At 38.1% G+C, this 15,473-nt stretch overlaps 1 protein-coding gene across 4 annotated transcripts in view; it reads left to right on the forward strand.

The window, feature by feature from the left end:
* The window catches only part of Atp11b (ATPase phospholipid transporting 11B (putative)), a 99,820-nt gene that overhangs the window by 61,742 nt on the left and 22,605 nt on the right, over positions 1-15,473 (forward strand). For all 4 annotated transcript variants that reach the window (XM_059265357.1, XM_059265359.1, XM_059265358.1 and 1 more), the window contains exons 20-22: positions 6,521-6,674; positions 8,164-8,266; positions 14,647-14,792. In XM_059265357.1, coding sequence (XP_059121340.1) covers positions 6,521-6,674; positions 8,164-8,266; positions 14,647-14,792 — 403 coding nt within the window. The remainder of the gene's footprint in view (positions 1-6,520; positions 6,675-8,163; positions 8,267-14,646; positions 14,793-15,473) is intronic.

Genomic DNA, 15,473 nt, shown 5'->3' on the forward strand with positions numbered 1-15,473 from the left:
TGGATGAGCATGTAGTGTCCTTGTATGGAAAATAGAGTCCTCTATCAAGGTAGGAGTGACATGACTTGGACCACCAGGTTGTTCTTCAGCAGTGGTTCCTGATGGGATGACAGGAGGTGAGAAGACAAGAAAGCTGAGGTCAAGTTTCTCACAAGCTGTGTCTTGTGCCAAGCAAGTTTATTAAGAAGTACAGCCCCTTCTGTACAGTTTGTGGGTATGGGGGAAAGGAGAATGGTGGGTGTGGGACAGTGTCAGCAGAAAATTTGCATACACTAGGATGAACACAGGATCTCTCAAGTGTGTCACAGATTGAGCACACAGTGGCCTTGGAATTGATAACTCTCCAGTCTTTTGCAGGTTATGGGAAGGAAGCCAAGTTCCCAGGAAACAAAACCTTAACTCATACAAGGCCCTGGCCTCAACCTGAACCTTGCCAAGTCTGCCCCTGAACAAGGACACAGAACTAGGTTCCCTTTGTCCTTTCAACAGGGCCCCTAGAGAGCCTTGGATCAGCCTTGTTCATAACAGTGATGTATAGTTGGGTCAAATGGTAGATGTATTTCTAGTTGTCTGGGGAATAGCCATGATGGTTTCCATAATGACTACTGCATCATTGCACTCCCACTTAGAGTCATAAGGCTTCCCATTTCCTACATTCTCACTAGCATTTGTTGTCTGTTTTCCTTCGATTTTCTTTCTTTTTTTTTTTTTCTTTTCTTTTGGTTTTTTCGAGACAGGGTTTCTCTGTATAGCTTGGTTGTCCTGGACTCACTCTGTAGACCAGGATTGGCCTCGAACTCACAGAGATCCACCTACCTCTGCTTCCCAAGTGCTGGGATTAAAGGCATGCACCACCATCGCCTGGCTCTTGTTTTCTTAATCTTAGTCATTCAGACTGGGGTAACATGAAGTCACAGAGTTGTTTTAATTTATATTTTCCTAATGTCTAATTATGGTAAATACTTTTATTACTTAGCCATATATCTTCTTTTTGAGAAGACAGATATTTTAGTTTCTTGAATTCTTATAATTTATAGATACTAATCCTTCATCAGATGTATAGCTAGCAAAGATCTTTTCCCATTCTGTAGGCTGCCTCCCCAATCTGTTACAGTTTGCTTTGCAATACAGAAGCTTTATAATTTCATGAAGTCCATTTGTTGATTGTTGATCATATTTCCTGAGTGACTAGAATCCTATTCAGAAAGTCATTACCTAATCTTATATCCTGAAGTTTACTCCCTACACTTTCTTCTAGAAGTTTCAGGTCTAACATGAGAACTTTGATCCCTTTAGTAAGGGAGAAGGATCAAATTTCATTCTTCTGCCAGCTTTTCAACACTGTTGGTTAAAGATGCTGTCTTTTTTCCAGTGTATGCTTTTGGCATCTTTGTCAAAAGTACAGTATATATAAGTGTGTGGACTTTGGGTCTTCAGTTCTCTTCCATTGATCAATGAGTTTGTCATTGTGCCAGAGCCATGGTGCTGTTACCTCTATAGCTCTGTAATCTAACTTGAAATCAGGAATAGTGACACTTGTAGCAGTGTTTTAATTGGTCAGAATTGTTTTAGCTCTCTGGAGTCTTTTATGCTTCCTTATGAATTTTAAGATGGACTTTCAATGTCTGTGAAGAATTACATTTGACTTTTATGGAAATTGCACTAAATCTGTAGATTGCTTTTAGTAAGATGGCCATTTTCACAATAGTAATCATACCAATCCCTGCTATTGGGTTGCTGCTGTCTTCTTTCATTTCTTCCTTGAGTTTTTTTTTTTTTAAAGTTTTCTTTGTATAGGTCTTTCTCTTTTGGATTTTTTGTTGCCTTTTTTGTTTGAGGCTGTTGTACATGAAATTGTTACCCTGATTCCTCAGTTTGTCTTTGGTGTATAAGAAGGTGACTGATTTGTGGGTGTTAATTTTGAAACCTGCCATTTTGCTGAAAGTGAGAACATTAACTTTTAACCTCCAGATTCTGTATGGTCCAGAGATTGATATGCAAGAATCATGCTTTTGGTTTTGAATGAATAAGTTTATTATTAAGTATATTGCAAGCAAAATACACTAAATTATTACTATATTTTAAATTTAGTAAAATTTATTTTCTTTCTCAGCACCTATATAGCATCCTGAGTTATGCCTTTTGACCAACAGACCCTAAAAAAATTGTTTCTTGACCCTTTACAGAAAACATTTGTAGTCCTTGGTTTATTTTATATAACCACACTGTTAAATTAATCTACATCTCACAGTTCAAAGATTATTTCATAATAATTTATATTCTGAATTCTTTCTCTTCTGTAAATCTATTTTTCTAAGCAGATCAAATTTATTTGGCTGCCCCCAATTACTGTAGTCAAATTTTTCATAACAAATGGAGTACTTCACTGTAGCTGTAAATGTATTAGGATTATACAGCAATCCCTCATTTGCAGTTTATGATACTGTTGTGCCCAGATCGTAACCCCCAGAGAGACCACCAAAGACGAGCATGCCGGAATGCAAAAGCAAGGTTTAATTCTGGATATCCAAAAGCAATACAAGCCTAGGAAGGGACTTCGTCCAATACATCCAACACAGTGGAGGATGGAGGAAGTGCCCACCTATCTGCAAGCTCAGTTTTTAAAGGGAAAAATCACAAGGCTACATCATTTAGGGGTGCTAGTATGGGTACAATTCTGATTGGCTCGCCTCTAGGGGCTTTCTAGAAATCATGGCTTAATCTTACTTTTAAGGGGGTGGTTGCCCACCACCATTTCTCATTGACTGCCCTCAGGTGGGGACATTTCTGTGGTCAGTTACCCTGGAAACCAGGGAGAGGACATTCCATGCATAGTCCAGCAGTCATTACCTCTTGACTACCTTGTGACTCTGTAGTAGAGTAGAAGAAACCACTTCCTGGTTTCTGGAATCTGGACTGACTTTTTTCAGTAACTGAAAGGACCATGCAGATGCCATAACAAGCTGCTCAGTCTTCTCTCAGAGATCAGGCCTCAATTTCAGTTTCCTGAGACTTGAGCAAGCAGTTTCTGGGAGGGCTATGAACAAAAGACATAGTCCTTGAAGTAGCTCCCTTTCTGCACGTACTCTGACTGCTCAAAGTTCAGCCAGATGTTTACTCTCTGGGGCCCCTCACCAACTTAGAGTTATGTGCAGTACGTGCTTGACCAGCCAGCCCCCATGGTGGCTCAAGGACAAAGCCTGGGACTTGTGCTGGACTGCCCCCAAAGTAATAAATTGTAACCACCAACCAGTAAATTCAAAAGTTACATACCCTCACCCAATTAAAAGAGAACAGAGATAAAAATAAACCAATCCGAGTTGCACCCGTGCAAAACTCCCCCAACCCCCCTGAAGGGCTTGTGGATTTTGCCTTTAAAAAGCTAGCCACATAAAGAAAAAGCAAGTTCCTCCTGGCCTCACGACTATGAGTGAGTGCTTTGGATCGAGCTTCCCTGCCCGCGGCTTGTAAACAAACAGAAATAAACCATGCTGTTGCATTCTGAACCTAAGGTCTGTGGTGAAGTCTTTGGGGTCCCTATCTGGGCATAACGTAACTATTGTTCCATTCCTAGAAGGAGAAATCTTAGGCCTTAGTTTTTGGGTGAAAGCATTTTGGTCTTATTTCTAAGATGGCTCATTTTGGTCTCACAGTACTAACCCGGGAAAACAATCCCCAAAAGGCAAGGCTGTGGATGTTAATATACATTCACTACTTTATTTATGTTTGTTATATAAGCATCGATGTGTTCTAGAGCTCATCAAAGAAAAACATTAAAGTGATACATTTTGACAGAATACTTTTTATTTATTCTTTGATAAATTTATACGTGTAAACAATGAATCTTGATCACATGTATCCCAGACTCCTTATTCTCATTCCCACCAGGCAACCCCAGCATGTCTTCCTCCTTGTTCATGTCCTTTTTATTTTTATGTTTTTGTAACCTACGAAGTAGTGCTATCTACTGGAATGCTGATTGATCTTGTGTCTTATTCAGGTAGCCATAGTCTGTAGTTCATGAGTGAAATGGTCTTGTCATGTCCAAAAAACATTTCACACCTCTCCTCCCCATCCTCCAGCTCGCACATTCTTGCCACCTCATCTTTCACAATAGTCTCTGTTCCTTGAGTGCAGTTGGGGGGATTGATATAGATATCATAGTTAGGGCTGAGCACTGCACCTCCTAAACCTCCCCAAATAGGGCCACCATCAAGGGACCAAGTTTACAAATACCCAAACTGCCACATTCTACTCCCCCATATCAACAATGCAAATGCATTTAGTCCCACTTCAAAAGTCCCTATAATCTTTCATAGTCTTAACCCTTTACAAGTCCAAAGTCCAATCTCTTCTGAGACTCAGGGTACATTTTTTAATTGTAAGCCCCAGTAAAAATCAAAAAGCAGATTACATACTTCTAACCTGTGGCACAGAATATACATTTCTATTCCAAAAGGGAGGAATGGGGCATAGTGAGGAAATACTGGATCAAAGCAAGACTGAAACACAGCAGGGCAAACTCCAAATTCTGTAGCTCTGTTCTGATGTCAAAGGTTTTAGATGGCTCTACCCCTCCAGCTATACTCCATGCAACATAAATCTCTCTCAGGGGCCGGTTCTGCTCCCCTTATACAGCTCTCCTTGGCAGATATCCCATGTCTCTGGCACCTCCAACATCTTGGGGTCTCCACTGCAACACTGGTTTGCTTCCATAGTTCCATGCAGTGGCCTCTCATGTCCTTTTGCCCTCTCAGGGCCTTCTTACAGGTAAGGCCACATTTTGTCTGGCCCCAGGGGCTCTCTGAAACCTTGGAGAAAGAATCTCTAACTCCTTCACTCTTGAATTCATTATGCCTCTAAAGCTAGTACTACATCATGGACTACACTGCCAAGTTCCAAGTTGGAATGGGTCCTGACTCCTTTGAATGACGTTAGTAGCAGCTGCAGTTTCTTCCTAGAACCAGGAAGTGCCTCAGGCTGCTTTTTACAGTGTGGAAGCTTGTCTGGGTGGGGTCTCACCCTGAGGGCACCCTTCTCTTTATTTCAGTGTAGAGCAGGCCTCTCCTTAATGACACTAATCTCCATAACAACTGTAGTTTCTCTTCTATTAAGTGTCATGGCTATAACATTAAGCTTCCTAGTGTTTCTCTCCAAACTCTCCATTTTGTATTTCTTTCTGCCCTGCTTAGCTCATTTTTCAATGTAGACCTGTATACACATTATCATTAAAAACCATTCTACAAACTCAGTGCTATGCAGTCTTGACATTTCCCCCACCGAAGAAGGGAGTCCATTACTTTTTAATCAAGCCCCAGATAAGTTCTTAGGACACAGACAGATGGCAGCCATTTTCTTTGGCAAAACAACACAGGTATGTCCTGTAGCCCAGTTGCTGTTAAAGTCCTTGCTTCTTCCTGAAACCTCTTGATTCAGGCCTCTAGTCTGCTTTGCATTCAGCAGTACCATCTTCCAGGCTCCTACTAGGGTGGCATTCTGCACTCTGACCACAGCATTGAACTGCTTTTCTAGTCCGGAGTTCCAGAGTCTTTCACATCCCTTCAAAAACCTCAACACGGTCATGCTCTTCATAGCAACAGCCCACTCTCTTATACCAACTTTTGTATTCATTACTTTTCTATTGTTGTGATGAAGCATCATGACCAAGGTACCTTATAGAAGAATAAAGTTATTTGGGTTTATGGTTCCAGAAGGTTAGAGTCCATAATTGTAAGGACAGCATGGCAGCAGGAAGCTGAGAGCTCATATTCTTTACTGCCACCATGAAACTGAGAGTCAGAGATATTTTTAAAAGACAGTATAACTTTTAGGCAAGTCTTTGCTTGGATATAGAAGGCACTTCATCTTGGAAATTGTGTTATTTTGAGAGCATGTTAACACCATTGTGGTGAGTTAATAGTTAAGAAGAATAATGTCAGGGAGAAATTAACTGTTCAAAATAATTTACTTTATATATACCTTCTAAAATTATTTATTGGTTATTAAAAGTTACGTTGTGCCAGTGAGATGGCTCAGTGGATAAATGTGTCTGTTACCAAGCCTGACTATGTGAGTTCAGTCCCTGAGACCCCAAGAGACAACCATCTCTTTCAAGTTGTCCTCTGACTTCTACATGAGTATATACACATATATATATAAACAATAAGTAAATAAAAACAGTAAAATTTTTAAAAATTAATGTCTCCTTAAAAATACTGAAAATTGTAAAGAAGATACAATGTTGATAACACTATATAAGTATGTAAAGCTTATTAATTGTGTTTTCTGTAGGTCTTCTATATAGGTTCTTTTGGTAAATGTGTTATAACCATTAGTAGTATTCATTTCTCTTTTTGTATAAAAGCTGTATTTTATCTTACCTTTCAGATAATACAACTGAGTTTGTTCACTTATGCATAAGTCATTCAACAGTCGTCTGGTTGACCTGTCTGTCTTTAAATAAAGTAAATAATCTGACATCAGTGTGTGACATAGAAGATATAATTGTACTCTTTTTTAGAATTACAGAAGACCATGTGATACAGCATGGACTGGTAGTAGATGGGACCAGCTTATCTCTTGCACTCAGGGAGCATGAAAAGCTATTTATGGAAGTTTGCAGAAACTGTTCAGCTGTATTATGTTGTCGTATGGCACCTTTACAGAAAGCAAAAGTAAGTATATACCATAAAAAATTCCATAAAAATAATCTTCAAAAGAGGGAGAAAGGGAGGGAAAGAGATAGGGAGGGAGGGAGGGAGGAACGGAGGGACGGAGGGAGGTAACGAACAAGACAATTCTATGTTAAAAGTTATCAGCCTCAGCATTGTGGCACACACCTGTAAATCCTAGCATCCAAGAGACTGGAGGCAAGAGGATTGCAAGGTTGAGGCCAGTCTCGACTAACAAAGTGTGAGGGAGGGAGGAAGAAGAGGAGGTGGCTGTCAAGTTATACATTAGGAAAGTTGAATCCAGTTCACTTTTTGTCATCATCATGTGTAAAGCTGGATACAAGAAATGTTTAAATTTCAGATGCCTATGATGCAACCGAAAACCCACTCAGACAACTTTTATAGGTCTACAGTTTGGAATATTTTGAGCTCTTGGACTGTTTCCTTCAAAAACCATTCTTGGTAGAGGCTAGCAAGATAGTTTGCTCATCAGATAGCACCAGCTGCTAAGTCCCACTACCTGAGTTCCAGCCCCAGACCAGACTCCCACAAGTTGTTCTCTGACTTCTCTTTGTGCACCCATACGTATAGACACACATGTATACACACATGAATAAATATAATCTCATAAAATTTTTAAAGAAATAGCTTATACTATTCTTAGCAATACCAATATAATAAGTACTGGTTGTTTTGCACACAGATATCCAGATTTATTTAGACTCATGGAATTTTGTTACAGTACTTGTGTGTCCCAGTCTGTGGAGATTAGAACTAGAGCAGACATGTCTCTGCTCTTGTAAAAACATATCCAAGAATTCCAGAACAAGGGTCAGTGGGAAAAGGTACTGTCAAGTAAGTCCAATGACCTTGATTCAGTACCTGGAACTCACATAAAGGGTAAGGAAAGAACCAACTCCACAGTTGTTCTCTGACCTCCAAATACTGGCCATCTCATGTACACCCACACCCACCCACCCACCCACACACACACACACCCACCCACACACACACACACACACACACACAGAGATTTAGAAATATTTTTAAAGAATTCCAGATAAATTTGTTTTGATTTCACTTAATTTAATATTTTCTTAAAGCTTGAGACTTATCTAATCAGACTAAATAGGTATCTTTTCTTTGTACAGTTACTTTCTTTCTTGTGAATTTTGTTTTGATAACTCAGTGAAGTGTAGTTATTTATTTAAATAACTTATTAGTCTTATAAAAATTTTAGAATACATTTTAGAAATCTTCTCTTCCTAAAATCCAAAAATACAACTATTTTGTTACAACATTTGTGAAAGATATAAACCCTTAATCTCCATACCCCTCAAAGAGTGAACTTTACTGTGTTACTGTCCAGCGTGAAGTCAAATGTTGTCTTCACCACCATACAACTGCAGAAAATTTCAGGTGAAAGATGGTACACAAATACAAGAGAGTTAGAACTTTATCACAAAGAATGAATTCATTGTATGTTTTTCAGGTAATAAGGCTGATAAAAATCTCACCTGAGAAACCGATCACATTGGCTGTTGGTGATGGTGCTAATGATGTAAGCATGATACAAGAAGCTCATGTTGGCATAGGTGATTGACTTTTTCTTGAATTTTAAAGTGATATAATTATTGGATAGTTTTGAATTTTCCTTTTTGTAAAGTACAATGCCCAGTGTTTGAATGAAAACAAATACAATATGACAGTACATGATAGTATATCCCCATAAGAAACCAATTATTATTTAGGCCACTGTTAACATTATTTTAATTCATATTTTTGTTATTTTATTATTTAGCACATGTGCACAATAAATTTTATTTAGCCCACTATTTACATTATTTTAATTATTTAATTAAAGGAAGTGGTATCACATTAGTGAGTTTTTTCTTTGCTTATTCTCCTAAATAATAAAAGTAATTTTATTTTTACATCCCATTTTGTACCTGACAAAGAACTTTCACACATCATTTTATCCTTTAAACTTACATAATTGTTATTAAGGTTTTAAATTCTTATTTTATAATTATTATTACTATTTTATAATTATAATTATAAATAAAAATAAAAAAATAAAAAATCTTATTTTATAATTATAATTATTATAATTATTATGTATTTGTGAAACTATAAAGATTATTCTGTACATTTTGAGGGTAATTTTAGAGAAGAGAATTTATACCAAAAATAGATAAAAAATAAAATTCCAATACTTTTGATTTTAATAATATATCATTTTCTATATTCTTAAGACCATACTGTAGTTATTCCTCAAAAATATTTTCCTTGCTCCCATTCTTATTATAGAATCACTTTATTGGCTTCAGTGTACTGTTATTGTATTGTCAGTGGTTCACCAATGGATGGTTTACTACTTAACCTACTCTGGTCTGTCAGTGTTACTTCACAAGTGAACAACAAAGGGGAGTGTGAGTAGTAGTATGTGGGTGGCTCCACTGAGGGTTAAAGTCCCAGCAGAGAGGAGAGGCTTGGCTGCTTTGTCTACGGTATGCTGGGCTGATAGTTTATATTTATCTCTTAAAATCAATCCTCCCTGTTTGGGATAGTAAATAACTCAGTACCTGAGTTCAGATCTCTAGTAAAAGCCAACCATAGTGCACATCTGTAACCCTGCATCAGCACTTAGGGTAGATCCAGACTGCCCCCAGGGGTTTCTGGACAGCTTAGTCTAACTGAAGTAGCATGCCCCAGGGTCAGTGAGAGACCCTTTGCAAATCACATGGCAGCGTGATAGAGAAGGGTGCTTTGTATCCATGTTTGTCCATTAGTTACATACACATGTTGTACATGGGCAAGTGTGTGTACCCAAGTACGTATGTGCACACATATACAAGGAAGCATTGCTTAGTATAGCAAAGGAAATTCTTAAAGCTTCAGTAAGAAAGCAACAGCAAATTATTTGTTTGACAAAAAAAAAAGAAAAGAAAAAATTGTATGTCTTTTTTAGTACCTTTACCAAAACAAATTCCAGACGAAATAAGGATTTAAATAATTCTTTAAAGCCATAAAAGGTAACTGAAGAAATTTTTATGAGTAATTTTGTTATTTAAGTTATGGAAAGATGTTTGAAGCACAATACCACACGAAGAAATTTTCATTAACTATAAGGAAAAGATCACTGTTTGTAGCAGGGGAACAAACTCCTTGGAAAACAGTTTTAAAGACAAATAGTAAAGAATAATTAGAAAATAGATAGCAAGGCCTTAGTCCTCAGGATGTAAGATGTCAGCACACTAACAAGAGGAAGCACTTGATAGACACATGAGAAGAGGTGAGCCATCAGCTAGCATAAAATGAAAAACATTGAAATGAACACCAAGTGTATGAAAACAGTCTCTCAAACAAAAATGCAAATTAAAATTGTCTGATTGCAATATGCAATAATGATAAAAATTGATAAATTTGGAAAAATTATTGAGAATATAAATTGGTACACCATTATTGTACAAAACAAAAATTTTAACTATGTACCAATTAGCCTTCCAATTATGTGTGTAGGATTTTATTGCAGGAAAGTAAACATTTAAAGTAATTTGTATTCTTTGACAGTTTCTACATGTATGCATATATAATGTATTTTTAATCATACTCATTCTCCATTCCGCTTTCTGTCCCACTCCCCCTGAATTCTTCCCAACATGTCACCCAGGAAGTCTCATGTCTTTGGACTCTTGGTTTTAGGTTTTGTTTAAGAAAATAATTGAACATATCCATAAAGGTGTATGTGTGTAGCAAGATGTAGTGGTTCACATCTGTAATCTCAACCCTTCAGAGATGCTGGATACTGAGATAGACTGTTAAGTTCTAGACCAGCCTGACTACACAGCAGAGTTCATCTCAAAAATAAATACATACACATGTACATGCATACATACACATAATAAACAAATGCAAGTGAAAAGCAAATAATCACATTTGTGGATGATTGTTTATACATTAGTTATATATGTTAAATATAATATACAATATGCTGAAAGAATTTCAGCAATATAAGCTTTAAAAACTGGTTTTCTCTAGGTGTTGTAAATAAATAATTTTCTTTGCCTACCCAGTTAGAACATTTTTTGTCTTCATGACAAAAATTTTAATTTAAAAAATATTTTTTTAAAAGTTGCTTTGAGATACAAAAAAAATTGGGATTTTTATCATTTTATTTATTTATTTATTTATTTTCAGGCAGGGTCTCACTGAACAGCTCTAACTGGCTAGGAACTCACTATGTGGATCAGGCTGGCCTTGAATTTACAGAAATCTTCCTGCCTTGGCAGTTTTTCTTCCTCTTTTAGAACTTAAAGGGTTATCATAAAGTTAAAACAAACAACAACAAAAAACCAACAAGCACTTGGGATTGATGTGGATAGTAAGGAAAGGGCTTAGTTTCCTGTGTGCCTTGACAGCAGTAAGAAACTCCAGTAAAACATGGCAAGTATACTTTCTTCTAGAAGAGCCAGAGGTGACCAAAGAAGGCGGATACCCAGAGAGACATTGAAAATCATTAGATGTCAGTAGGACATGGAATGGGATGGAGCTGAACCAATCTTACCTCCATCATCTCTAAGAACCAAATGGGATTCTGTCACAACAGAATACTTCTTAGCAAAAGTATTTGACTGTGATGACTATTGCACAGTTGGCAGAAAAGCTAAACTTCCTTTTTTAGGTTTTTCAAGACAGGGTTTCTCTGTGTAACAGTCCTGGGTGTCCTGGAACTCACTCTGTAGACCAGGCTGGTCTTGAACTCACAGATATCTGCCTGCCTCTGCCTCCTGAGTGGTGGTATTAAAGGCGTGAGCCACCACTGCCTGGGCGAAAAGCTAAATTTTTAAAAACAAACAATCTTTGTGTTTGTATTGTGGCGTATGAAGAGTCCCAGTGGTTAAAGAGCAAAAACCAGGTCCCTTCCACAGAGCCCTGTGTGTGTGTGTGAGTGTGGTGTGTGTGTATACCAACTTCAGATGATGTTTTATTTAGGAGATATGTCCTGATAAATATGATTTTTGTAGCTTATTTACTTATTTAAATTATTGGAAATGGTATAAGAAATATTTTGAAAACGGTTCGACTTCGCAGGGTGTTCCTAACTGCAAAGTGTCTCTTCACATGAATAGTAGATGGACAAATAGCGGGTTCTAAGCTTCCTCCTGAAAGTTAGAGGCCGAGGTTGGCACTCTAGTCACTAATGTTAGCCAAGGCATGGCAGCAGCTGTCTACCTTGGAAGTGCTAATGTGGCTAAACTGTGTTTGGATGCTGCTGGGACATGGTATTCAGAAAAGCCCTGGTCCCTGGCCAGAGCCTGCCTTCTACTGAAGGCCATTTATAATTGACTAGCCTTTTCTTGTTTGATATGGAACTCTGGCTTCTGCTCTGTGACTCAGATGAGCCTGGATCATCCAGTGTTGGGTCTTGTCTAGTTGCTGTCTAGCGTCTAAGTGAACCTTCACAAAAACCTTTGCTTTTAGTAATGCCTCTCAATACAACACCACATCACCACATATTTGTTTTCACTGTCCTATTCTTTTTTTTTTATCAGTTTTGTTTAAGAATTTCCAACAGTTACAACTCATTAAAAAAAAAAAAAAAGCACAGGACACAGAACTGCAGCAAACGGCATCCTTATGAGCAGCTAACAGACATGAGAACCTCCACCCCTCTCTGAGACACTTAAGCTCACTGGTGAACTCTTCCTCCAAGTTCTCCTGCAAAGCACACCACAAGCTCAGTCTATGTTCGCAGTCCATCAGCTTCAGTTCACATTCATCCCACACTTCCAGATCAGTAGTGGGGAGTACACACCACACAGTATTCACAGCAGGTGGCACAGGGAGGGAAATACAAGTATGTCACTGAACACATTCAACTAAAGAGGGGTTTGTTTTGGTTTGTTTTGTTTTTGGTTTTTTTTGGTTTTTTTCAAGACAGGGTTTCTCTGTGTAGCTTTGGAGCCTGTCCTGGAACTCGCTCTGTAGACCAGACTGGCCTCGAACTCACAGAGATCCACCTGTCTCTGCCTCCCTAGTGCTGGGATTAAAGGTGTGCACCACCACCGCCCGGCCTGAAGAGGGTTTTCTAAGTACAGAACTCAGAGTCTTCCAACAGATGTGGATGTCTTGATGCAAAAACATTGGTGCATTCTTTGCTGTCATTGCTGTCTGTACACTTCCTCACCAAAGCCACACGATTGAGTGACACATCTGTCCGAGTTAAAAAATATCCATTTTGCACCACCAAGTCTCTACACATGCTCTCTCCTTTTCTCTGTCTTACTAACCTTTCATGCTTCAGCACTACCGTCAGCACTGCTGTCAGCCCTGCTCTTGATGTTCATACAGTAAGTACCAAGGCCATGGGATGGCTTGGTCCCCAAACAACTTATCTTCATGGGATGGCAAAACCCAGCCCTGGAAACACTGTGAGTGAGCCCTCCCCACACCCATTCTGAGCAATCTGGAGCCTAGTTAAGTGTGACTAACAGCAGTACAGCCTTCAGCTTGGCTTTCTCTAGCCTGCCTTTCCCCAGGAGGAAGAAAAACCTGACTGCTGCAATTGCCATCTAGCTGTAGCCAGCAGGTCCAGGTCCGAGGGATTAGGCCAAGTGATGCTGTCTTGGAGCCAAGGTGCTGGTGGCTACTATGGGAACCAAAACCATGCTGGGCCCTGAGGGTCCTACCTGTATTGTGATAATCTGCCTGTTACCCCCGAGTTCTGCAGCTTGGGTGTCCTGGGTTGCTGTGATGTGGTGGGCACTTTGTGGCTGAATTCTTTTGGTATTCTAATATGGAAGTAAGTTTCTTGTGCACCTCTATCTTAATCATAATTCACTTCTGTACCTAAACATAGATTTAAAACTCCCATCATCCTCAGTGTCTGTTGTATTGTTGCTTTGACTCTTGGCCTCTGTGGTCCTCCACTGTCCTGAGCAATACAATAGATTCTATGTGCATATACATTCACTTAAGTACTTCTGGAAGAGACATCTCTGTCATTCATACTCAAACTTTATTTTTCTTTTAAATGGGGTCTCACTATGTAGCCAGGTTTGGCCTAGAACTCTTTGTGGACCAGGCTGTCCCTCAAACTCACAGAGCTCAACTTGCCTCTGCCTCTGCCTCCTGAGTGCTGGGATTAAAGTGTATACCACCATAGTCCTCACTGTAAATTTTTAAAAAGTGTTTTTACTCTTGAGAGCAAAAATCATCTTATTTTGTAGTTTTGTATGTAAGACCTATTGGATTTTTTTTATTAAACAAATAAGCCAAGCACTGTACATACACACACACACACACACACAGACACACACACACACACACACACACTTGAATTTTTATTATGGTTGATCATTCATTATTTTAAAATAAAAATAAAATATTATGAAAATGCATGTTTTTTAAAAAACTTTTATTTTCCAGTTAAAACGATGCATTGCTTTCAGGGTATACATTTTTTACCTATTTTATTTATTGAAAATTTATAGAAAAATCTATTTTTTACTTTTAAAAAACACATTCAATTATACATTACAGCTTTAAAATCATAAAAATATGCTTATTTCTTATTGGGTTCAAATTTCTGAATTTTAATCTTTTTATAACCTTTGAAACTGGTGAATTTAAGGATGTCCTAGAGCTGCCTGCTCATCAGAAGTTTAGCACTTTGTGCTTATTAGTGTGTGATCGATATCTCTACTAGATCTGAACATTTCAATACTATTTTTGTATTTATTTTCTTCTGATTCTTTGAAAATTGATGTTACATGCCTGGTGTATAAGGTGTATAAGGTGTATTAGCCTTTATATTAAGTACATTGAAGTAGAACAGCCTTTTGAATAGCTGCTAACCACTGTATATTAGGATTTAGTGTGACAGCAACTATAAATAATTGAGAGTGATCTATACTGTGAAAATTACACATTGGTTATCTGCGAACATACCTTTTTGTCTTCTTTATTGTAGGAATCATGGGTAAAGAAGGAAGACAAGCTGCAAGAAACAGTGACTATGCAGTGGCTAGATTTAAATTCCTCTCCAAGCTACTTTTTGTTCATGGCCATTTTTATTATATTAGAATAGCTACCCTTGTACAGTATTTTTTTTATAAGGTGAGTTTCATTGGATTATAAGAATCAGTTTTTGATATTTTAACTTGAAATTCCAATTTAAGAATGTTACAAGCATTCAAATTATTCTTAAAATAGTTTCTTTAAACAAAACTATCTACTTTGTAATAAATTTATTGCTGGCTGACTGCAGATGAGTGCTTGTACGTGCCACTAGGACACGGGGTAGGATTGTTTGAAGGGCTGTTAGAGCAGTCAGTGAGGGTCAGTGAGAGGGCTCGATGGGTGAAGGGTGTTAATAAACCTGACACCCTGAGTTCAAACCCAGGACCCCATGGTGCACAGAGAGAACTCCTAAACGTTGACCTCTGATTTGCACATATGTGCCATGATGTGGATTTACTCACTCTCTCTTGTCTCCCTGTCTCTTTCCCCCTACCATGTCTTTCTCTCTCTCACATACACACAATAAATATGAAAAATGAGCGTGCATACACACACACACACACACACACACACACACTTTTTGGGAAAGTCCTCTAATCTTATGGTATGTAAATTTATCAAGCATCAAAACTTACACTTAAGATGTATTATTCTATGCAAATTCAACTGCAAAAACATGTAATTTGCTTAATACTATTTTATGTTGGTCTAGTAAATTTAATTGAACCTCTGATTTCATGGATTCATAGCAGAGCTCCTTAATCTTTTTAGTTTCAA

Source organism: Peromyscus eremicus, chromosome 6, assembly GCF_949786415.1.
Source record: "Peromyscus eremicus chromosome 6, PerEre_H2_v1, whole genome shotgun sequence".
NCBI classification, from domain to species: domain Eukaryota; kingdom Metazoa; phylum Chordata; class Mammalia; order Rodentia; family Cricetidae; genus Peromyscus; species Peromyscus eremicus.